This window comes from Chrysemys picta, chromosome 10 (assembly GCF_011386835.1).
Source record: "Chrysemys picta bellii isolate R12L10 chromosome 10, ASM1138683v2, whole genome shotgun sequence".
Classification (NCBI taxonomy): Eukaryota; Metazoa; Chordata; order Testudines; family Emydidae; genus Chrysemys; species Chrysemys picta.
In genome coordinates, this window is record NC_088800.1 from 84,134,896 (window position 1) to 84,160,882 (window position 25,987).

General features: G+C 38.4%; 2 protein-coding genes across 3 annotated transcripts; one reads left to right on the plus strand and one right to left on the minus strand.

Moving 5' to 3' along the window:
- Positions 1-2: 2 nt before the first annotated feature.
- FAHD1 (fumarylacetoacetate hydrolase domain containing 1) lies at positions 3-4,494 on the plus strand. Its single transcript, XM_065560248.1, has one exon. The coding sequence runs from the start codon at positions 221-223 to the stop codon at positions 890-892; it is 672 nt and encodes a 223-aa protein (XP_065416320.1). The 5' UTR covers positions 3-220; the 3' UTR covers positions 893-4,494.
- Positions 4,128-25,006, minus strand: MEIOB (meiosis specific with OB-fold). Of its 2 annotated transcripts, XM_005289179.4 has the most exons (16): positions 24,758-25,002; positions 23,192-23,238; positions 21,821-21,938; positions 21,029-21,104; positions 17,645-17,702; positions 15,647-15,778; positions 14,757-14,829; positions 12,505-12,700; positions 11,257-11,357; positions 10,114-10,166; positions 9,920-10,015; positions 8,349-8,450; positions 7,540-7,693; positions 6,467-6,650; positions 5,397-5,483; positions 4,128-4,459 (listed from the first exon to the last, which is right to left on the minus strand). In XM_005289179.4, exons 4-16 carry the CDS (start codon positions 21,095-21,097, stop codon positions 4,349-4,351), a joined length of 1,416 nt encoding a protein of 471 aa, XP_005289236.1. In that variant the 5' UTR covers positions 21,098-21,104; positions 21,821-21,938; positions 23,192-23,238; positions 24,758-25,002; the 3' UTR covers positions 4,128-4,348. The 2 variants fall into 2 exon arrangements, with proteins under 2 accessions (XP_005289236.1, XP_065416310.1); XM_065560238.1 differs by lacking the exon at positions 15,647-15,778 and having other exon boundaries at positions 24,758-25,006.
- Positions 25,007-25,987: the final 981 nt, after the last annotated feature.

A 25,987-nucleotide genomic window follows, 5' to 3' on the forward strand; every position in this document is an offset into this window, starting at 1 on the left:
GGGGGGGGGGGGGGGGCTGGCAATGCATTACATTCGCTGATTGCAAGGGGGAAAAGCGGGGGTGGAGCCCTGTAGTCCTATACAACTCTATGGTTTTCAGCTGAGAGCAAGTGGATTGGTGCAGAAAGAAATGTCTCCTCTGGCCAGCCGTAGCTGTCAGATGAGTGTTCTGCCCTGGTCACAGTTCATCAGCTGACACACAGGGAAGTTTGCAGGGCTCATGGCTTCGTCCAAGTCTTTGGCCAAGTTCTGGGAATGGGGCAGAAACATCATCTGCGTAGGGAGGAATTATGCAGAGCATGCCCAGGAGCTGAAAAATGCTGTCCCCAGCGAGCCCCTTTTTTTCCTGAAGCCTTCCTCAGCCTATGTCCGGGAAGGAGACCCCATTATCAAGCCTTACTACTGCAACAATCTGCACCATGAGGTGGAGCTGGGAGTGGTGATTGGGAAGAAAGCCCATGCTGTCTCCCAGAAGTCTGCTATGGACTACGTGGCAGGTTATGCCCTGTGCTTGGACATGACAGCCAGGGACACCCAAGCTGAGTGCAAGAAAAAGGGCCTTCCTTGGACCTTAGCCAAAGGCTTCAATACGTCGTGTCCGGTGAGTGATTTTGTGCCCAAGGAAAAGATTCCAGACCCACACAAGCTGCAGATCTGGCTCAAGGTAAATGGTGAGCTGAGGCAAGAAGGGGAAACCTCTTCTATGATTTTCTCTATCCCCTACATCATCAGCTATATCAGTGAAATCATCACCCTGGAAGAAGGGGATCTGATTTTGACAGGTAGCCCCAAAGGTGTTTCTGCTGTCCAGGAGCACGATGAGATACAAGCTGGAATACACGGCATCCTCAGTATGCAGTTTAAGGTGGCACAGCAATCGCGCCAATCTTGATGGGGGAATCTGTCGTTTCGTTTTGGGGAGCACTCTACAGCTGCCTTTTAAAACAGCCAAAGAATGAAGAAATATCTAGATGTCTGTTCCCCATCAGCCTAAAAGAATGTATCGCCCAATCCTCTTGGAAACAATGAAGAACCAAATGTACTGAGCTAAATTAGGTTCTGTGAGCCTTCTTATAAAGGCCCCAGATAAGGACTACCACTGTTGTGACGGTCAAGCTTTCCACATTATTGAATGGCACACAGATCCAGCTAAAAATATGTATATGGGAGAGAGGCACTCAAGCAATCTGGTTAATGTGTTATATTTAAAGGAAGCAGCTTTAAAAAGGAGAGCTGGGAGTGTGTGAGAGAAAGGGAATTGTTGTGATGAAACACCAGTTTAGGAAGTACTCTAATGAAATTGGATTAAATTAAATGTTCTGTCATACTGTTTTTGCCCTAATCCTAAAACTAATTTAGTGCTCCAGGCATATTGTCTTTAAAATAAACATTGATTTTTTGCTAAGGCATGAAGAGGCCCTTGGAAATAAGTGTCCACAAATTTAAAATTGTTTCAGAAAATCAGCATTATTGTCACCACTTTTTTTTTTTTACTGTCCATTAATTTTTTGGTGGGGCAAGGTGACATTATAGGCACATGAAATTTGCTCTTGTTAAAGGAAAGATTCACTGTGGTATACTGCACCACAGGTGCATGTTTGCTTCTTTTATGTGACTGTCCTTAAAAACAAATTGTTTTTCAAAGGAGGTTAAAAAATTAAAGGGTAGCTGGCATACACAATATATAGTATATTTACAGCTGGTCTGGTAATTAACTGGGAAATACATGTCCTCAAAATCATGCACGTGATTGCCAGGAGGTCTCGTTAACTGTAGCACTGCATAAGCCTTCTGGTGGCTGATTAACAAGAAGAATACTCATATACTTAAAGTTAAGCACATGCCAAAGTGTTTGCAGGGTCAGAGCCAGGGCCGGCTCCAGGCATCAACTTGGCAAGCAGGTTCTTGGGGCGGCCACTTCGGAGAGGGGTGGCACGTCCAGCTATTTGGCGGCAAATCGGCGGACGGTCCCTCACTCCTGCTCGGAGCGAAGGACCTCCCGCTGAATTGCCACCGCAGATCGCGATCGCGGCTGTTTTTTTGTTTTGTTTTGTTTTTTGGCTGCTTGGGGTGGCCAAAACCCTGGAGCCGGCCCTGATCAGAGCCCTAGTTGTTACTTATGAAACTGTAGCTGGTACAACACTTTTGGACTGAAATACAATTTTCATGTATATCAATTCTTTAATACTGCTGCTAAACCCGCTATTGTGAAACAAGGATCTGAATTAACCCTAGCAAAGTGTCTTGTCCAGTAGAAAATCCCCTTGGTACTCTCAGCATTGAAAGTTCACAGCTTCTGCAGAAGGCCAACTTAATGAGAGGAAAGATCAGCCTGTTCCAGAAGCCCAAAACCCCACAAACAGCTTTCCACTTAGCATTGTGCCTAACGGCAGAATTTCCGTTAGTTTATGGCTGGTCACCTGGTACTGGCTTTCCTTGTTTCCAGGGGCTTGGTAACATCAAAATACAGCAAAAAAAGATAATATTTTCATAACTATACTTTCCCATGTAAACAATTCCTGTTATCACAGCAAAGTTACAAGTTCATGAGTGGGGGAAAAGGTGGCCAGTGCACTCACGTTTGCAGAAAGATGTAGTCCACAGACATTTTAAGATGTGGTATATATTGTGAAACAGTTTGAGATTCCCTAATTTAAAAAAATCCCTTTTCCTCCTCAACTATAGCTGTGCAGCAAATGGATGAACCTAGAACAGGAGTCATGCATAACCAAAAGGAAAGGGGGCGTGGGCATAGCAGTGGGTTAGCAGCTGGTAAAGCTTTTTGGCCAGAGAACTTTTCAGTGCAAAGGTATTCTAGTCACATTTTTTATATCTGGGATGTGCATCTTGGGCCTTCTGTTGTTCTTCCCTCACAGACTTCCATTCCTGAAGTAAGTCAGGGAGAGCCGTTCATAGCATGCTTTGGGCTCTATCTTCCCATGCATTGTAGGATCTCATCTATACTACAAATAGAATTGTACTGAGGACCTGGTTGCAACCACAGTTCCCCTCTAATACAGTTAAACTATGGTTCCATTTTAAAGCAGACAGCCATGTTTGGAATCAACAGCTTCTTTTGTCAGCTTTGGACTGTGGTCCCTTCTAAGTTCATGTCAAGCTGACTAATTGCTGTGGGGAAAAAACACCTCCATGTCAGAACCACCCCCGTTCTGAGGAAATCTGCGGACAAGCTCGATGCAGTGTCCTTCTTAAGAAGTCTGATTGCCATATGTAGAAATTGAGTTGAGGAGTCTCCACGACTCCATTGTGGAGAAGCAGGAAGCACAGAAGGTCTATTGTGATGGCTCTTAACCTTTCCAGAGTACTGTAACTCTTTCAGGAGTCTGATTTGTCTTGTCCCCCACAAAAAAGTTTCACCTCACTTAAAAACTATGTGCTTACAAAATCAGACATAAAAACACAGAAGTGTCACAGCACACTATTACTGAAAAATTGCTGACTTTCTCATTTTTACCATATAATTATAAAATAAATCAATTGGAATATAAATATTGTACAGTACTTACATTTCACTGTATAATCTATAGAGCAGTATAAAGTCATTATATGTAATTTGTTTGTACTGACTTCGCTAGTGCTTTTTATGTAGTCTATTGTAAAACTAGGCAAATGTCTAGATGAGGTGATGTACCCCCTGGAAGACCTCTGCTCTGCGTACCCATTGGGGTACCTTTACCCTTGGTTGAGAACCACTGGTCTATTGTGTTTTGTAGTTTAGAATTACAGGGATTTTCCCCAAAAAGGAGTGATTATCCTCTTTGGCTAGAGAACACAGAACTTCAGTGGGCCAGCAGTCAGAGAAGATCATTTTTGGCTAGAGAGAATTCTGTTTTTACTGCATTGTGATCGCTACTCTCCAATGCTGTATGAGATCACAGATCGTATCTACCACAATAAATCAAGAATTATAGTTTTAGAATTTCTTTCCTATGGGGTATATTGTAATGAAAACATGTTTGCAATTTAGATTAAATAACTGTTTATTATTCCTTTGAGCATTTTTCAAAATTTATTATAAACAATGAAAATTGTTTCCTTTCCTACTTAAGGGGCTTAATTCAACAGAAAGTGCATCTAGATGCCAGACAGATTTTTTCCTAAAATGGCCCCTAAATAAACTTTTCTAAGAAGAATAATATAAAACAGAAAGATCAAGAAGATATAGGCCCATTTGTAAAGTTCAGTAATAAACCTGTTTCTCTTTTACCAATCTAAATACATTTAACAAAATACAAATATTGCATCAAACATCTTTTTTTATAATAATGTCGTTTCAATGCAGTACAACCTTTTTAAATCCTTCCAGCTGTTAAAAAGCCAAACAATGTTATTTTCTTCCTTTTCCTGACAAGCTCTGACTGGCCTCTACAGGATCTGCTAGTCTACATGAAAGCAAGTTCACTCTCAATCCGGTTCTCAAACTGGGTGACAAAACCAACTGTAAAAATAAAGAATTGTATTTTTTCTGCAAAACATTTCAAAACTTCTTGTTTTAAAAGTTATATACAATATCTCACACCTAAATGAAGCATATTGCTTATATGCTTATGAATATCAAAGATAAATGCTTCCATTTTATGGGAATCAGAGACTGTGTGGGATAAGGAGAGGTACGTGTTATAAAGAGTTAAGTTTAATTAATGTTAAATAAAAGTTTGAAGCCAGGTTACAGTAGCTCCATAACAGGCCATTTTATAAAAAAAAAAAGGGGGGGGGGGAGTACCATACAGTGCACAGTAAAGTGTATGATTTAAAAAAAATCAGGAATGTTGCATCAAAGCAGCAAATGTTTTAACAATTCACTTCTCCAGCTGTGTGGGTCTGTATTATTGCCATTCCCAAGACAGCTAGAGACTCTAGATACTATCATATTCCCTTCCCCAAAGGCAAAGCCATGTGTTTTTTTTTTTTAAGTTTTAATTTGCATAATTAAATGCGAAAGGTAATATTTACACAATCCTAGACACAGTACGATATAATCAAACATGTAACTTGGTCCCTGATCCTACAAACATACACATGCTTAAGTTTATGCACATGAGTAGTCCTAATTAAGTCAATGGTACTAATATGTTTACAGTTAAGCACATGCACAACTCTTAAGAAGACCAGGGCCCTAGTCAGCAGTGGCCAGATCCTGCAGGCCTCACGCCTGAGTAAGGCCTACAGAAATAGCCATCCTGCTGTCAAAACCCAATAATGAGGACATTTATTTTCTTGTATTATACAACAATTATATGCATATAAATTCATACACCGTTTAACTGTCAACAAGTACACTAGGTGACTATCCTTTATTTTAATATAAAAAAATCCTTTCCCTAACTGACACTAACAAATGGTTTACTTGTTTAGTGATAACACTACATACTTACTTTAAAATAAATTTTGCTTCGTTCCAGAAGAAGGTACCATTTTAATGCTGTCTTCTGCTCTTCCGTCAGAGTGAGGAATTCATGGACCTGTTGAAATGATCAAACAACATACTTATTTCTGAAACACATAAAAATATAGTACATGTGAGTGAAAATCACTTTCAGAAGATATTAGAATGACCACAAACCTAATGCCCTCAAAGGAAAATGTAAAACTCATTGTTCCAACAATCATACCTCACCAAAAAAAAAAAAATTAGCAAACAGAAACGCTTCCCACCGACTGGCAGATGGAAAGAGAGAGAAGCAGTTCACTTTAATAAACTTGTAAAGCTATCAAATATCACAGAGATGCACGTTTTATAATTACATAGATATATTGAGTAGAATAAACTGCTTAATGTTCAAGGAGGCAGATTAATAGAAATATCAATTATATCTCCAGGAAAGTGTAATTTTTAAAATGAAAAAATAGGGATCTTCTGTTGAGTGTCTTTTAATCAAAGTAAGGTTTTAAGAGGATCGGCACCGTTATAAATTCTTAAATAAATGTAAACATGATTCCTTCTTTCTAGGCATTTGTTAGTTCCTATTCTTTGACAGGTGCAGTAGCTATACAGTAGAATCTCAGAGTTACGAACCAGAGGTTAAAACTGACCAGTCAACCACACCCATCATTTGGAATCAGAAGTACATGATCAGGCAGCATCAGAGAATATATATATATATATATAAGCAAATACAGTAGAGCACTGTGTTAAATGTAAACTACTAAAAATAAAGGAAAAGCAGCATTTTTCTTCTGCATAGTAAAGTTTCAAAGCTGTTTAAGTCAATGTTCAGTTGTAAACTTTTGAAAGAACAACCATAACTTTTTGTTCAGTTACAAACATTTCAGAGTTACGAACAACCTCGTTTCCTGAGGTGTTCGTAACGTTGAGGTTCTACTATGTAAGAAGTACAAACATAATATAGCAATACTAGTAATTTTTGGCTTGCTTCACACAGCTTGAACTTCACACTCTTAGACAGATCAGATCAAGCAGGGGAAACTGATTTCTATTATTTACCGTGCAACTTAATGTTTCCTCAGCTACAACATCTGAGAGGTTACATGAACGTAGAGTGCCTGTGTGATCTGTAAGATCAACTAGTAAATCAAAACTGGTAAAGACAGACTTAGCATCTGAAGTGTTGTCATTGCAGAAAGTGCATGTGTTTGACATTTCATTGACCACATAGTGGCACCCTGAACTGCAAGGAACAGGAAAAGACAAAGTATTAATTACAACAGGTATATGGTTATTTATTGTCAATTTGAAATTGTTCCCTAGACCACCTGACCTTCCTCCAAGCCCACCCCTCCAATGGACTCTTCCTTCCAGCCAGATTCCTTCATCTTTTACACTCATATAGAGACAAACTGGCCCTTACTCTCCTCTCTCCCTCCAAAGGCCAGAGAGGGCAGGCCTTATCTCTAATCATCTCTGGCAAACTACTATATCTGAAACCCTCCATTCAGGGCCGGCTCCAAGTTTTTTGCCACCCCAAGCAAAAAAAATTTCCTGCGCCCCCCCAGCCCCGCCCCAACCTTCCCCACTCCATTCCAACCCCTTCCCCAAATCCCCGGCTCCACCTCCTCCCCCAGGCACACCGCATTTCCCCTCCTACACCTCCCTCCCAGGCAAGCCTGGGAGGGAGGGGGGAGAAGCGGAGTGGCAGCACGCTCGGGGGAGGAGGTGGAGATGAGCTGGGGGGGGAGTGATTCCTCTGCCCCCCCCAGGGTTACTTCCTGCGGCCCTCCCCGCACCCCCCCACTGCCGCAACTCACCTCCGCTCAGGGCCGGCTCCTGGCTTTTTGCATCCCAAGCAAAAAAAAAAAAAAAAGGAGCCGGAGTGCAGAGTGCTGCCCCTTGGAAAGTGCTGCTCCAAGCACATGCTTGGAGCGCTACTGCCTACAGCCAGTCCTGCCTCCATTCTAACAAGACCAGATCTCCCTACTCCCCCTCCCCCCTCATGCAGAGAAGTTTCATTTTACTTTCCTGGAACTAGGCTAAACATTGTTTGATCTCAGTTGTGTTGGGGTAAAGGAGAGGAGGGTAAATATTTTTTCTATAAATTTAAAATATAAACAGCTGCTTACCACCTGTTTCGTATAATTTTAGATGTATCAGTATCAATGTTCAATGTAGAAATATAAGCATAAATAATGCCATAGACTGGTTCAGGTTTTCCCTCATTCTGCAAAGCTTTTACCTTTAACTGCTCCACTGTATAAATGTCAACTATAGTCTGCACTAAAGTTGAAAGGAAAATGTTAAATATGTCCAAGAAAACACCACTAAATAAAAAAAAAGGACAAAGTTCAAAAAGGAATATTGGGTCTGATCTAAAGCCCATTTGAAATCAACAAAAAGACTCCCATTGACCTTAATGGGTTTTGGATCAAGCTCATAATTAATATAAAAAAGTGAGACATTCAATAAAGAAAATACCGAAGAAGTAAGAGCTCCAACCCAGAGAAGATAAGTTTTACTCCAAAACATTTTCAAATAAAATATTTGTCCTACTTATTGTGTGCTTCCTTTTCTAAATATATTCATATATAGGTATTTTATATATAATAGTTTGCCCTGTCTTTTTCTTATTTATTCAAATGTATTCAGTTTAGGTCTCTTTCCCCAAGGCCAGTGCATTTCCAAGAATAGTACGTCAAGCTGTTTGCAAGCAAGCATAGCCATCCACATTTGAGGTACACAACATTGCCAGGCAATTTGTAAAACAGCTCGATAATGGTCAGGTCCTGAAATTCTTAAACAGGTGAAATTTTCCATTGAAGTCAGTGAATTTTACCTCTATAAAAACAGCTGCAGGAACAGGCCCGAAAAGCAAATGACAGTACTACACAACCGAGTCACATTAAATCAAAGGAATATCTGGAGGAATGCTTACAATTTATGGATTCTCTTAACTGATCCTCAGTTATATCATCCAAAGCTCCCGTTGCTGCACTCTCTTTTATGAAGTTGAAAAGAATATTCGCTTCTGGTGTGTCTTGAAAATATAAAATAAAAATTAACTATGAATAAATGTCCCCTGCAAAAAATGACAAGTAAAATGTCTGAATTCTGAAATTCTTGCTATTTTTATTCTGGTAGCAGCAAGGCCACATCAGTCTGCAGTGAGATGCTTCTCTCTTTCATTCTCCAACCATTAATACATATATGGGATGCACGAAGGAAGTGTAGATGGAAGTGCAGCAGGGAAACCAGAAATTATTGTTCACTCGGCACCTGACTGCCCCTTCCTGCAAGAGGGGAAAAATACTCTAAAAATATGAGCAAAATGCTACAGTAGCAATGCCATACCATCTCAGTAACACAAGACAAAGGCCTAGGAGGAGTGGGAGGGCCACTTAGGCCAGGGAGTCAAAGTAAAACAGGCCCAACCCTTCCACACAGATCTGCAAAGCAGAGATTCCCCTGTGCACCATCCACGCACCGCACTTTTCCCTGGCATCAGGACCAGCTCCAAGGTTGTACTGCCATTCTCTCTCCTGCCATGGCTACACCTCTTTATGGAGTTCTTGTCACAGTGAGGGAGCTAAGCATCTATATATGCGCCAAATGTCCAGAGACTGTGGGGCACATTCAATAGGAAGTAAACTGTGTTTAGCAGCTCTTGTCTGAGTTTGTCCTCTCTCCACTCCCCAAAATCTAGAGTCCCCAACATATGATGTTCACACAAGGGTCTTCCATGGACTCGAGTGAAGCGACTGGGAGCCCTGCTGCTGATCTGACTTTCTCCTGCACAGACACCGACTCAGCTCAGATCTTCACACGTTCACTCCTTCCACCCCACCCACACAATGGAATGAGAACATCTGGCCCTCAGAAACGATGCAACTGTTAATTTTACAAAACAAGTGCAATGCTATTTACAGGAGAGACAAAGCCTTAGAGAATGCTTCCAACTGGTGAAGATGACTCACTGTGTAGGCAGCTAGTGTTAGATCAGGCCATTCTTTCCTTAGTTAAAATTAAATTTTCATATGTCTCTGCAAACAGACAAATTATGAATATGCTGGGCCAAATTCTGCACTCAAATGCTCACATTCATTGCTCACTGAAATCAGAAGATGCACGTGAGAATCTGAGGGCTGAATTTGACCCAAGAATTCTACCCATTAACCTACAAGTTATTTTTACTGGGTTTGCATTTTGTACCTAATAGAGAAAGAAAAAAATATTCATGTTACAATGCTTAATAGGAGACTCAGCTAAGTTTTAACTACTGATTGGACAGTTTGCTAAATATTACAATGCTAGGTGTTATAGAAAAACCATTAATAGGTGAGATAGACAGAAATTAGCTATTGTATGTGGTGACATTTTTCTTTAGCTAAAGCTTCAAAATGTCTTTTAATTTCTAATGCAAGCTAAATTTGAACCAAAAAGTTAACACTTTCACTTGAATTATTTATCTATTAAGCCTACAATATGTGGGCTTTAACAATTTCTTACCTGGATTAGTTGTAAAAATGGTTTTTGATATAACAGTCGCAGTCATGCAGTTCCTAAATTTGTCAAAATTTATTCTCAGCTCTGATGCAAATATTACTGGACACAAAAACATAATTCTTTGTTATTTTAAATAAGTATCACACTAAAGATAAAAAACAGCAGAAATCTTTCACAAAAACATAGAAAAGGGATACCTGTTTCTCGTGGCATCCAACTCTGCACAAGCTGGATAGATTCATTATCCCAACTAAATTAAAAAAAAAACTGTTTATTTAATAGTGAAAGCATTGGGAACATGGGTGACAAAATATGAAAAATAGTAGGGATTAGCATTTATGCCATTAAGGAGCATTTATTCCCCTCATTCTTCCCCAAAATATTAAACAAAGATCTAATTATAGGTGAAAATGGTCAGAATGAGCCCAGTCCAGTCTTTAATTGTGCATGAACATGTCTGTGTGCATACCATTATTTGTATATGCAAACTACTGGGTTTATATAACCTGTATTTGTATGCTATGTGCACAAGCACAAATGCTTTTGGGTGTACAGATTATCTCACCTGTACACCCAAATGGTTATGCAAACACAACTACAGGCATATTTTGAAAATATAGCCCATCAAGTAACTACAAAACTGTCCTTCATTATTTCTAAGTGTTTGTTTTCATTTTAAACCCATTTTACCCTAACTCCACTTCCTGTTATTAATTCTGCTTAAGTCTTTTATCATCTTTTATATTCCCTTTTTAACTGTTTGGTTTGTGGAGGAAATGCACTGCACCTACAGCTATTTTAAAATGGCAAGTGCTACATAAATGCATATCTAATAGTATGTTTACTTTATATTTGCTAGGAGATTTAATTATAAAACTGTTTACCTGTGAATGTGCTGATAGGCATGTATAAGTACATTCATGCAAAGGTAGACCTATGATTGGGAGCAAACAATACACCTCTTTGCATAAATAAAATGTCTATTGGTCTGATTGGCAACAGTTTCTTTATTATTCCATACCATTGATGACCTTTCATAATTTATTTGTAGCTCAGCTTCACTCTGACACTCTTGAGCTGTAAGTTTGTCAATAACTCATAGAAATAGAGAACATATCCAAGGTCACTATCAGATATCCTTTATATGTAATATTGTTTAATGGATACTGCTGCCATTTAATAAATATTGCTGCCTCATCTCAGTGGCCACTCAATTAATACTGTATTTCAATTAACTAACTACAAGATTATGGCAATATTTACTACATTCAATTTATTCTCTCTTTATCTACCCTTGCTTTAATTGGTGTATTTGAATAATGATTTAGTACATAATTTACCAAATCATTGCAAAGGACGACTCTGTTTCATCACACAGCTTTACTTCACACCTCTGACCTTTCCTTTTGTCTGAAGTGGTAAAGTACTTTGGCTCCCCTACCTTGAAAAGTAAGAAAAATATTACTATTCACCTAAAATATATAGAAGAATTAAAAAAAATCAAGCTAGAAAGGAAGAGTCAAAATGATTAAAATATATAAAAAATGACAACAAGCAAGAATACAGAAGGAGTTTGCATCCCTGACCATCTTAGCTAAGAGCCACTGATGGCCTGTCCTCCATGAACTTATCTAATTCTTTTTTGAACCCAGTTATAGTTTTGCCTTCACAACATCCCCGGTGACAAGTTTCACAGGTTGACTGTGTGTTCTGTGAAGAAGCAGAGTTTGACGGTGTTGTCTTTAACCCCACAGAGAAAGGGCCAAACTTGTGTATTTCATAAAAACTGAATGAGTTATATATGTGAAGGTATCCACAGACACTCTGGTTTACTTTGAAAAAATGTTGATTTCCAGATATGTATATCGTCTATGCATGTGCTGAGATGATCCCAAAACAGTGTGTGATTTGGAAGGTTTCCATTCTGATAAATCTCCACTGAAATCACTTATTCAAAACCTATTTACTGAAAGTACCAGGATTTGGCCTAGCGTGTACACTTGAATGTATTTCAGAATAGCAGGATTGATGTTCATAGACAGACCATCAGTACAGTAGTTGCAATAAATTCCTGAACATATCTGGGGCTCTTTTGTGATCTCAAATATGCAGGTGTACCTTGTGTTCTCAAACCTCTTGATATTATATTTGCAAAGCAGATCTTTTAAGCTACAGTATGTGTTGGTGTGTGCCTGCAATTAGAGCTTTACACATCCTAAAGAAGTCCTAGCATCCCAAAACTTAAATATTACATTTATTAACTAATTTTATAATCTAATTTTTACTTTATAAAAGTGGACTTGTATGTATGATATGAACATTGAAATAAGTTATCCCCTTGCATTTTTGTATCAGATATATACACATCAATCCTTATGTTCCATTTTCTTATGAATATTACAAAATAATTAATGTCACTTGTTACCCTTACTTTGTATTAACTCAATCCATATGACTGCAGACCAAGACAAAAGAAAATCATTGCTTCAGGCAGCCATGACCCTGTAAATCTAGATCTACACTGAAATCAATCAGGGCTGCAACAGAAAAAAAAAAAACTTCATTTTGTTGTAGCACTTCTAACTTACCGACTTCACTGCTGCAAGCACATTAATGATTCTTCCATCAAGGCTTTGCCCATTTGCAACAATGTCACCCAGAGAATAGTAATCCTGAGGATCCTTTACAGGTAGATGCAACAGGGAAAGCAGCTTGGTGTCCACTTCATAGTGGCAACAAATTTTGACCGCTGAATGAGTCTCACTGAGCAATAATTTGTAGCAGCTAAATTGAATACATAAAAAACGTATTTTACACATCACTAGTACACTATCCAGTAAAAAGTTGCATCAATTCATAGCGAACAACGTCAGTTGATGTTTTTCTATAGGATTATTACTGAGGATGATAAAAAGTTAGGAAATGCAAGTCGTTATATCTTGATAACAACATGTCAGTTTTTCATCCTAAGGAAAAATGACATGATTATGTTACACTTCATAGATATTTACTACGAAGAAGTCAACATGCATTATTAACAATGTAAAACATAAATCCATCACCCTTTCAGCACTTCACAAGTAGTTTTTATTTTGTGATATATACTCCATGTAATGAAACATTTAAGAAGTGCTTTACAATGTGTTAAATTACATACTATTAGGGTAGCAACTCAGTAACAATGTCTATAGTCTATCGTACTTAGATTGTAAACTTTTTGGGACAAATACCAGTAATACTACTACTAATAATGAACACACACACACACACACACAACATTAGCCAGGATAAAAGAGTTCCCTCTCCACAGATTCAAATGCCTGAAGAATACATGAGAAAAGGAAAAGGCCCTTGCTTTTCCTTCTCAAACAAATAACCCTCAATCGATATCCCATGCTGGAATTTGGGTAGATAAGGTTTGACTCAGTTGTTCAACATCTGTGACAAACTCCGCTCTGAGTTAGGATTTACAGGGCTAGTTAATCTCATTGTGCCATCTCAAATTTTCACATACCTTTCACAAAGTTAACTGAAACCAAAATAATGGTGATACCATGTAAACTATTTAAAAAAAATAATGCTATAGTTTACTAAACTGCCTTCCAGCTAAAGACATGCAAATAGCTTTTGACAGGATTAAACATCTTTCCATAAAATTATTACGTGTTTAATTAAACACAATGGGGCACAGTCATCCTTGGAATAAATTCAATTAACTTCAACATAAGTTACTGCAGACATAATGTAAGTCATGCTTAGCTACTGAGGATCTTTACTATATTACTACAAAAGCCAAAGGTCCACATCATGACTAAATACATTTCCCTTGTAAGACTGTTTGGCAGAATATAGAACTATATATTGTTCAGGACCCACAAGTGAATGACGACAGACACATGGATACATTTTAAACAGCAGGCCACAACTTTATTAAAATGTAATGTCACTGTCTGCCCCGTTTCCCCATACCAGGCATCTGAAGTGGGTCCAGTGTGGGTTTTATAGGGCAACTACCATATAGCTCACAACTCTCAGGGTATACTTTTCACTCCCTATCCCAAGGATTTAACTTGCTCTTCTGAATCCTCTCACCTTTCCCCCTGCAAAGAGGATAGAGGGTCCCAAAGAGGGACCCCATTCTGCAAGGACATCAGTCTTTTTTTCACAGACCTAGGATCCACCAGCAAAATCCTACATCTCTGACATTCTGGTTGCTGGCCCTTTGGCCTTTTATCCACACGGGACACTGGCCATAAGTTGTGATGACTAACATTCATAAAGTTCCTCACATGAAATTCCTAAATTCTGCACCTATTTAACATAATTGTGTCTCCTGGATGATAGGAGGAAGGGGGAGGGGGAACCACTAGGCCACAGCCAATGTGTCCCTGTGAGAAAAAATTCCTTCCTGATCACTTAAACAGGTGATCAGTTAGACCCAGAGCAACCTAAAAACATAATTCCCATATAACGTAACAGGGAGAGGGGGTGGGTTCAGCTAAAAATAGACAAGAGGCTTGAAAACCCTAGGCCATGGTTTAAATAAATGACTGGGGGAAGCAATAGCCACTCTCTCTATCTGGCCAATGGGCAGCAGAGCACTCAGTACCCCAGTACACACCCCCCTTTAGCCAAAAGTTGTCCAGCACCTTACAGAGCCAATCAAGTATCCCAGCCGTTAAATCAGTGGTAGTAGTGGATGGAGGAAAGCATGGATGCATAACAATCTTGCAATTTTCCAAGGGAAATTGTCTTATAATAACTGTCTAGTCTGACAATTATAGACAATATTAATCGTGATCATTCCACAAAATAAGCTGGAAGTCTACTTTAAATTTACCTAGGAGTTGTGGGATTGAATTTTTCTTCCTTTTCTAGTTCCTTTGTTTGCACTAAAGGATTTTCAATTGTCACTGAAATGAAATATAACATAGAAAAATAATATTAAATTATTTTAAAACGAAGAGTACAGATATGTACAGAGAAATGTATCTAGGCAATTGTTTATTTGTTTTAGGTTAGATTGCAAACATTTACAGTTATTACAAATATTTTAAAAGTGCTTTAAGAGTGAAATTCTCGCCTGTGCAGAGGGGTCACACAAGGACAATATACCATGTCTCACTTAAGCCCTCAAAATAGAGCTTCTGTGGAACTAAAGTGGTGCACAGTCCTTGTGCAGGCTTTTTTTCACCCTATAGGCCTGATCCAAAAACCACTGAAGACAATGGGACTCTTTCTACTGATTTTAAGAGACGTTGGCACAGGACAAATAAATCAGGAGCTTTGGGGATTTTTTTAGTGGATTGAGTTGGGGATTTTTTGGTGGGGGAAGGGATTGTATCTAATCATTTAAAAAAATTACAACTGAAATAAAAATGTGAGTAAAAATGCTAAATTATCTTAACACCCAATTCACTTTTAATGATTAATAATAATTGAACACAATGTTAAAATGTGGATCCATTAACTATGGATGGGTTCTGAGTGGCAATATTCAGTGTTTATATCTGGGGGAGGGGTGCTGTTGACAACTGTTGTAGCTTTGACTTTAAATTCTAAAAGGTTTACTCCCTCTTCCTCTATATTTATGTAACTGAACAATTTGTTTCCAATTAAATTGTTCTCATAATCATCAGATGAAAATATAGTAAAACCGCAAACGCATAACGCTGATTTACAGGAAAAAATATTCAAACAGAAATATGTTAAGAGTAAACGCCAACTCACCACAGTCACCTACTCTAAAACTTTCTGAAAGCGATCTAACATACTCCTCTCTGCCCCAAGAATTTACATTTATAAAGTAAGCTGGTGAATCTCGAATGGTAAAACTGAAGGTGTATCTCTCAGATCCAATGTCTAAAAAGAGAAACAATGCTTTTAATATCAGATATGCATCAAAGCATGTTAATTTAATCTGATATTAGTATTATTATACTTGCCCAGATTTTACCATAACTTTAAATAAAAGTGTTAAATAAGTTAGTGTACAGAACTTTGGTAAATACCACTAGAGGTCAGCAGATCTTTTAATTATGAAATTTGGTGTTCACGAATGGGAGCTGTCTGGCAACAATAAATACTATGGTTCAAACAGATGCTGTGCAAGTCTCCCCACACTTGGCAAAGCACTTGTCATCCAACTTTTAATGGACTATTATATTATGTAACATCATGTATATTTAGGAGTGTAATTCAGTAGATATGCACCAAAAATGTTATGTGTACATCAAAGAAAGATTTAAGATCAGCCAACTATAAAAATATATAGCAGTGCAAAATGATAAAGCAACACTAAACAGAGAACATATTGAGCTAACTTCTCTGCCGGTATAACTCCACAGCGGTCAACAGATAAGAGAATTTGGCTTACAGCAACCTCCCCAGCAGTAAAAGTGGCATGAAGAAGTGTAGGTATGAGGCAAAAAAAACCAAACCTCATGGGTTGAGATCCTCACCTCTGCTCCAACCCCTTTACACTGCTCAAATGGGCTGGAGCAGGGGTAGGCAACCTATGGCACGCGTGCCGAAGGCGGCACACGAGCTGATTTTCAGTGGCACTCACACTGCCCGGGTTCTGGCAACTGCTCCGGGGGGCTCTGCATTTTAATTTAATTTTAAATGAAGCTTCTTAAACATTTTAAAAACCTTATTTACTTTACATACAACAATAGTTTAGTTATATATTATAGACTTATAGAAAGAGACCTTCTAAAAACGTTCAGCACACCACTTCTGAAAGGTTGCCGACCCCTGGGCTGGAGCATTGATTCCCCCAGGGCAGGCAATCAGGTGAACAGCCTTAAGGCTGCCTCTGGAGGACCTGTTCGCAAACCCTTGCAAAGATGACATGCCTGGGGACAGAAGGGACTCATTGTGGGACAGAGCCAAAGCTCTGCAGAGATTTCTTTGCTGAATACAGAATCTCATCCATGAAGCTGTCTTTGGATCATGCTGCACTGTAACATTTGTTATTTGTAAGTTTTCAATAAAAACGGTCTGGTGATCCACACACAGCAAGAATCATTCCGATCACAATTACATGGAGACATATCCTGGTATGTATTGTGAACCACTGAATTTAAAAGTTATGCAGACATGTTCCTAGAAAGGATTCTTCTTCTTGGGAGTGCCAGCAGCAGGACTGGGCAGTGACTGTCATGGAGACTGAAGTAGCCTCTCTCCCTGAAGGCATTTCCTAACAATATCTGTGCCATACCTGTTCTCTGGATAAACAGACAACCTCACTTGTCAGTGCTGTCAGTTTGGTACCTTTCAATTCCAATAAATTACATACAAAATACTGTTCTCATACAATTTTAAATGTATGCAGTATAGGAATCTGTGCCATTGAGATCCAAACAGCCCTATTTGCTTCACTCTTCCAAATACATCCTTAACACTTCTATTAAGACAAAGAATTAACATAAAAAACAGCAACATTTCTGCAATGTTCTCAGTTAGAGAGGGGCCAAAATTGGCATCATCTCCCCCATGCCCTGAGCTGGGGCTAGGAACTATGGATCTCAAGCACCTCTGCTTTGGGGTTTTGAAAAACAAAACTGATGAGAGTTTTGCCAAAATAATACTGTTCCTTCTGTCTCTGAAAAAATAAGTTTGATCTTTTCTATTTTTTTAACACAAAGAAAACTAAATATTTTTTGTTGTAGTCATACCAGCAAAGTTACATCACATGAGAAACTGAAATTAAAAAAAGAACTCTACTTTTTCGGTCTGGAAAACCTTTGACATCTGTTTTCCCAATAACTACACCGATTATACTCTGAAAAACAAAAAAGATTATAGAATACAAATATTAAACACAGATGCATATGATAAATTAGATTTCATGGACTTGTTATACTCAGATGATAATAAACATATTATTGACTGATAACCATTTTAATGTATTTATTCCACAGTGCCACATAAATGAATGGCTTAAACATAAACATTCAGTTTTATAAGAAAAAAAAGGAACTAGTACAAAATGGTAAAAGAGGCCCAAACATTTGCCTGTGTAAAAAGCCGTGGGAGGAAAAAGGTTACCTAAAAATGTCTATAATTTTGGCTGTCTTCCCCTCAGATAGGCAGGGATAGCTGGACTATGTTGTGGGCATTGCATGTGGCTCCCAAAAATGGACTGGGCCAAGATCTGCTTAAATTCACAATGGAGAGAGACCCTATGGCTTTCAGCCTCTTTGTTATTATTTATATTACTGTAGCAGTCATTGACCAGGATCCCATTGCGCTAGGTGCTGTACAAACACAAAAAATGGTCCCCGCCCTAAAGAATTTACAATCCAAGTATAAGAAAGACAACAGATAGATACAGGCAAATGGGGAGTACAAGGAAATAATCCACATTGGTCAGCGTAATAAGCAGTGGTCTCAGCACACCACCAGCCTGACCTCCTGAGGTCCCTTCCAACCCTGATATTCTATGATTCATGGTCAAGTTTTTTTGTAGGCATCACAGAAAAGGAGGTTTTGGAAGCAGGATAATGAGGTAGCTTTGCAGATGTTTATGCAGAGTGCCTACCAAGTGTGAAAGACAGCATGGGAAAATAAAAAGCACAAAGGTGGTTGTTTGAAAATTTAACAAGTGGGCAATGGAGACTGGCATTGTGGGCTGACCAGAGCCAGGAGTCAGCATCTCAATAGTGGATGAGAGGTGGTAAATTGAAGAGGATAGGATGTGAAGGCCTAAAAAGTGAAGACCGTCAAGCTGCCTACCACTTCTGCAGTCTTAGCATCACCAGTTTAGTTCCCACTAGTTGACCCACTGCCACTAGCTCTCTAGGACCATTCCAGTGGTCACAGAGCATGTATCATTTATATTTGCATTTTGGAATGGACAACATCTCTGCATAGCACTTGCACTTACATTCAGTGGATGTCCCTGCAATTTTGTTGTTCCAGCAACTGATGGAATATATGACCCAGTTAACTGGTATTTGCAAATGTAACAATTTAGTGGTCAATTCAGGTTGAATTCTGCACTAATTTACAACCCCATGCTAGCCACCTATTTCTCTGGAGGTACGCAGTGCAAGTCTGCTTAGAACCTGAGCCCATGTTTATAGTTTACTTTCAATCACTAGGTGGAGCACGGTAACTGTCCTATCCTATAGTTATTTAAAGGATTTCATTAGAAGCATGTGTTTAATACAGTGTAACTTCCTTGAGGTCTTCAGAGCTTTCTTTCATACAGCGTTTTCTATCAATCCACATAACATTATTTAGTTTAAGCCAGGCTGGACGGCAATTAAATGAGCTTGCAACATATCCTGTATGTCATTGCTGGTAATAGGGAGCTAGTTCTTGGAATCTGAACACGTGATTTAACGTCTTCTTAAAAACTTTAACCTGAAGTATAATTTATTTCAGCCTCTCCTAACAAAATAAAATTACACTACAGTAAACTAAAAACTAATTTTAACCAATTAAAATATGTACTCATTAGTTTAACATGTATTGATAGATTTATTGTTTTTTAAATTATCCACCCATCAAAAGCTAATTAGAGAGTCAGGTTTAATTTGTAGTAATTGGATGTTTCTTAGATGAAAACAATCTGCTGCACTCAAAAATTACAATTTTGCTTTTAAAAGAGAATATATTTTAACTGAGCTGGTAGATCAATTTATCTGTGAGTGATGACAAATGACAAACACTTCAATGCATTTTGCTGGGACAGGGAGAATTTATGAAAAGTTGAAAAATGACAGCACCAAATACCGAGGTGTGTGTAAAAACCTCTCATCTGCTTCAGTTCCTTTTGTGATTACCCAGCTTTCATTATTTAAAATAGACAAGAACATCAGACTAAATTGTCCTCTCCCATAGAAAAGCTGTGGCAACCGGGAAAGTACTTGGAAAATTCCATGTGTTTTCAACTCTGTTTCAATGTCATCAGAACTTCTGTAGCATGTATGGCCCTGCAACCATGCAGATGCCCTTAGATCTGTGGAGATATCTGGATACAACACCACAGCTCTCAGTGCATCCAAGCTGAAATTCAGTCTCTGTTCTCCAGGCTCCTGCACTGAGTAGCACAAAACATTTGAGACATGCTGTCACTGGTGGTCTAGTGGAGACCATTATAGCCCACGACTGAGGGGACTATGAAAACTGGAGATGGAGTTTCTGGAGCAGAAGGAATGATATAGCCCAGAATATTAAAATCTAAACTTGAAAAGCAAAGAATGAAAATTAAATATATGCACTGGGATTTCCTATTTTGATAATACAAAGTAAATGAGCTAAAATGCAAAGGACAGTTATGCTAGTTTATATTATAGGCCTAATCTTGCAAGCTTTACTCTCAGGAATACGGTAGTCTTGGTCCTCACTCAAAGTGTTAACAGTTAAATGATAGAAAACATAATATAGATATATACAGTAATAAATCTAAACACAGATCATAGAACTAACAAGTAGTACTAAATTTCGCTGCTCAATGAAATTGTTTTTTGTTGCACCTCATTCCCCTTCCTTTTCTGTATGATATCTTAATGTATTCTGAGGCTGAGTCCTTATCTTCTTATAATTTATTAAGGGTCTAGACCATTTTTTGTTTTAAATAATTAAGAAATAATAATAATAAACCCATTGGGTATATAATCTTGAAATCTTTACTCCCACTGACGTCAATAAGAGTTTTGTCTGAATAAATAAGGACTTCAGAATTTGGCCCAATGGGACTACTTATATGAGCAGAGGTTGCAGGATCAGGCCCTATGTCCATAACTTGTAGCCAAAGAATATCACACATCCCAGATGTGTTGTGACTACATAGTCCTGACTCTGTATGTGCAATCACTAATTCAGCATTCATTTAAAATGATACAAAGAGGTCTCTGATACTTCCAGATAATGAATTGCCCAGTCAATATCTATAGTTGTTGTACTTGCACTATGGACAACAGCAGCAGCAATTTTCATTTTCCTGCTGTGTACACAAAGAAGGTACGGTACTTTATATCTAACAATTACACTGATGCTATGAGTTTCTAAATACCTATCAATTACATAATTTTGCAGTAATAGAATATAGTCAGATACAATTTCATCGGAGAACAAAAGTACGATGTTGCTGAGACTTACAGGGCGAGCCAAATTTGGATGCAGATCTGAAAGCGCAACAAAGTTGTGTGTTGAAAGGGAATAGGCCATTCTTTATCTGTAATTTGAGAAAACTAATTTAAATCTAAACATCAAAACAAATCACTTTGAATTATTCATACTGAAATTGTTAATAGAAGTAATTTTCTATAAGAACTTTATTTTGACATAAAGAAGTTTGACAAACAGCACCCGTCTTCTGTAAAAGTTTTAAATGCATTTCAGGGCTTCTGAACTAACTGTTTTCTTACGGTCCATGTTTGTATACATAGTTATTATTAATTTCATTTTCCATCCACATTTCCCAGAGATATTTTGGGGTTTTAGTACTGAATGACTCTCTTAGGCCCTGACCTTGCAAATACCCACACTGCTTTTCCTACATGGGTAGTCCCATTGAACTTAATGGGACTGCTCACCTATATAAAGTTACTCAGATGTGTAAAGTGTTTCTAGAGTTGTAGCCTTAATTTGAAGTTATAATTAAATACATATTTTTTAAAAATGAAGGCCCTATTTCCTTAGGCGTATTTTTCGGCAGCATGATCTACTTCTGGCAGTATGAAAAAGGGTTTCTAAAGGATGTTCAGTACTAGAACACACTTTTTTCTTGTCCTCAATTTTTTTCATTTATTTACTAGAGTTTTGAAATTAACAACAATGTAATTTTCAAGATGCAAATTTTAATTGTAAAGGGCCCACTCCTGGGAAATACTGAGCACCCAAAACTCCCACTTATGCCAGTGCTGGGCCATAAATGCTTTGTTAGCCTACCTGAATGTTTTTTTGTAATTTCGGTGTTTCAATTCCAGGGCTGCTTCCTGTGGCATTTATTGATACTTTGCAAAGCGGTATCAGATTCCCTCTTTTATATAAGGAGCCATCAAGATGTCTAATACATAATAAGACATATTATAAGTAAAAATAATTGAATAATTGTCAGCATTTTTCAGAAGACAGACCTGTAAAGTCTGGAGACATCCTTCTTACAACTCACAATACTTGATACTTTGTGAGAGTTTTTAGTTGTTTTATCCTGCACCGCCACCATTATATCTTTCGTAGTTATTGGAAATCTCTCTCTCTTTCCTTTTTCCAGATATTATATATTTATATATTAATTTTCCTTTGACAGCTCATATGAGTTTTTAAAGACATTTTGTTAAGGTGAGACTGACTGCAGTAGGAGTTTTGCCTGGTCTTTTGTGGAAGGTCTTTGGCAACATCTAATTCACCTTACTTTCAGGATGTCAGACACTGAACTCACTGATTGCTTCTGTTAATTATAGAAGATTAGGTAAGCTTTCCAGACCTCCTTGAAATGAGCAGTTAGTTTTTTTTCTCCAAAATGAAATAAAATTTCCCAAGGCAACTACTAAATATCATCATCATGACATCATATGAAAATTAACAGGATAGGGATGCAAGCAGGACTATGAAGAGTAGCAGAGGGAGATAAATACAGTACTTCCTATATGGAAGCTCAGAACATCCAGTACACATTTAAGGAATTTTAGGATTCTCACATTATGGTTTAAGTAATTTTTGAGATCTTCATTTTCTCAATTGATTATGATCTATTATGAGAATCACAACAGAAGCCTGTAGTGATTCCAAACTATCTCCAGTGTCTCTATACAGCATTCTCAAAAATTACCCCTGGAGGCTCTAGTTTAATAAGAGTAGTGTCAATGCTAAAGGATTTCACTACTATGTGGTCCACAATCACATCTTTCTTCAAACATCAGAACATCTTAATGATACTTTTACCTTTTTAGTGACAAAACAAAAATAAAACAGTGCTTAGATATTGCAATGATTTGACAAAGATGTACAGAAATAAATAAGGAGAAAAAGATAAAAAAATAATTCCTACAAAATATCCACTCCTTTCCCCGCCCCCCCAGAATTTTACATACTAAGTCATCCCAGGCAAGCCTCTAATTCCATTGAAATGGAAGTTACATTTGTAACATCATTATCTTCTGCTTGTAGCTTTTGTTGTACTGAAAGTTTAATGTCTCCAACTACCAAAGCTATAATATGAGCACTGAAAACTAACATTTAGATTTGCAGCCCTCTGGTGTGTATACCCATGAGGCTACTGCAGAAGTCCAGGAAAAGTAAATGAATGGTACTTCTCACCCATATGGTTTCCTTTTTCCTCCTTGTCACACCTACAGCAATTCTACCTGGATCTCTCAGAGGGGAAAAAAGTAGTATGAGTTTTGTGTTTTGGATCATAGATTCATCAGAATATCCTAACATGACATCCATTTATTCCACCATCCTGTATTCCCTTCTATTACCATGGATAGAAAATATATAATAAAATATAAATCATTCTAAAACCATGAACTAACAAAATACTTTATAATAAACTTGGCTTGACAAATGAATCAAAACTTGTCATCTCCCACTGTATTTTGTTTTTTATTCTTTATTATACCAAACTTACTTTGATCATCTACATGAAATGGGATTCCTTCAGAGTGAGTTCACAAATCATACAGCTTATGAAAAGAAAAAATGGCTCTAAAAAATAAGAGCCAGACATTTAAAACAGAACAAAACTAGAAACAATTCATCTCTAGATGTTCTTTAGTCCCACTGACTTCAACAGAACTTAAACATGTGCTTAAAAATTAAGCACATACTTAACTGTCTTCCTGAATCGGGACCAGGTTCAAGGATGATGATCCAATCACAGGGGCAACAGGACATACGAATTATGAAACAGTGATTTTAAGCAAAAAGGTGAGTTCTCTATCCTCCTTCACAGAGGTCTGTTTTTCCTATAATGCTCCCATATAAACCGCAGTAACATCAATGAAAGTAACTTTTGTGTGATGAAAAATAGATTTCCTCATTTTCTATGAAATACGTTATACAGAAGGTACTAAAGCAGACTGCGTATCAAAGAAAAGTATCTGAAAAGCAAAGTAGAAAATCTTTAAAAGCATTTTAAAATGAAAATCTCACAGAAAGATATCAGTGATTTATTTTAGAACCACTGTTAACAATGGCCCAAATCCTTCTCCTATTCAATTAAATGGAAAAATTGCTATTAACATTAAATGGGAAGAGGATCATGCGCAAATATCTCCAAGGCATCTATCAATACTTTCTTCAAACACACTGTTAAATAATTTACCACACACTGAAACTGAATTCAGTAAAAAAGATTAACTTGAATGACCTATGTATCAAACGGAAATTAAACAGGCGATTAAAGATTTAAAAGTAAAAAAAATGCTACTGGCTCAGACAGCTAAATTGTAACATTCGATACTATGAATCACTTGCCTTTTCATGAGAAATAGAGGGCCCAACCCTGAGATGCTGAACACCCTCAGGTCCCACTGAAGTCAATGGGAATTGAAGGTACTCAGGACCTTTTCAACTCCTCCCAGGATCAAGCCCTTACCAAACAGGGAGGATAAGGGCATTTTTCCCCACACAGGGTGATAGAATTATGTTGGAAAAACTAAGCAGAAATCTTTGATGGGTCAAAAGCATCAACCCAGCTCATTAATAGGTTTTATACCACGCTATTCTATAAAGGTCTTGATAAAGTGACATCTTGTTGCCTCAAAGGGGAACCCAGGTAAAACTCTCTCCGTCTAGTGGGGTAGGCATCAAGAACTAAGACGAGCCCCTTTGACTCAGAAGAGCAGACGGTGGCCGTGCCGGTCACCGGTGGACTGGTACCGGCAGCGAAGTCCAGGACCTGCACTCGTCGGGTAACGGGAACCCGCAGAGGAGGAGCAGTGGAGAGTCCCTCGATGTCTTGGACTAGAAGCAGCGGACCGCAAGCCCTCTGGTGAGGACAGGAGCCGGTAAGGTGGAAAACGTCGTCTTCGCTCTTCTCTTCACTACAGGAAAGGTGGCCTCCGCCGCCGCCGCACTGATGCTGCAAGCCCTGAACTGCGCACGCAGTCACTAGGATGGACTGTGCCATGTGTCTGCGGTCACAGCTCTTTTATGCCATTTGTGGCGGGAAAACATGGTACAGTCCCAGCAAAGGCGGGAAACCGTCTGAGGTAAAATTGTTCTTGAGATCGCCCAGTGGCAGGAAAAACCAAGTTATAACTAGGCCAGGGCACACGGGGGGAGGGGGGGGGAGGTCACAAGATGGAGTTTGCAAAATGGTGATTTAGACTCCATTTTGAACGGCTGCTATATCCTTACAAAATTACATATTGGGTTTAACATACACATATTTTAATAAACGATAACAGTATAACAAATTACATCCAACAATCTCACCCCCTTAGCCATCAGTTATTCTTTACGTATTTTATTATCTTGAAATAACATCACTGCAATAATATGGGGGTGGGTTGTTTAGTTTGGTTATTGCACTTGTAAGAGCAGTTAAGACAATGCAAGGTCTTGGCATCACTGCTGTATGGATCTGATCCTACACTATTCCAGATAGGTTCTTATACCCCACTCATCACCTTAGTATCTGAGCTCCTTCCAGTACTATGCTAACTAAGCAATATGGCTACATATCTGATATATGTTGTTTGTTCTCTCATCCTCTCCCTAGAGGGAGAAGCGAGTGCAGTGTCTTGTTTCAGTTGAGTTTTTTTAATTTCTGTTTGGTTGGTTTTTGGGTATTTATATAAAAATAGCCTACATGCCACCCTTACTCAATCTGAGGTGCCAATGAAGTCAAGAGGGGCTTTGCTGGAGTCCGAATGGGGAGGACTGAGGCGGTAAGTGGTTATTGTTAGAGCCAGGCAAATCCGCGGATATTCGCGGACCGTTTTTGTGGATCGGATGCAGATATAAATGTTGAATCTGCGCAGGGCTCTAATTATTGTCACTTATTCAACACTTTGCCAAGACACCATGAGGAGCAATGATTATTGGGGTGGTGACACCTGCTCCCCGGTCCCAACACAACAGGGAGCTCTGCCTGCAAACCCACAC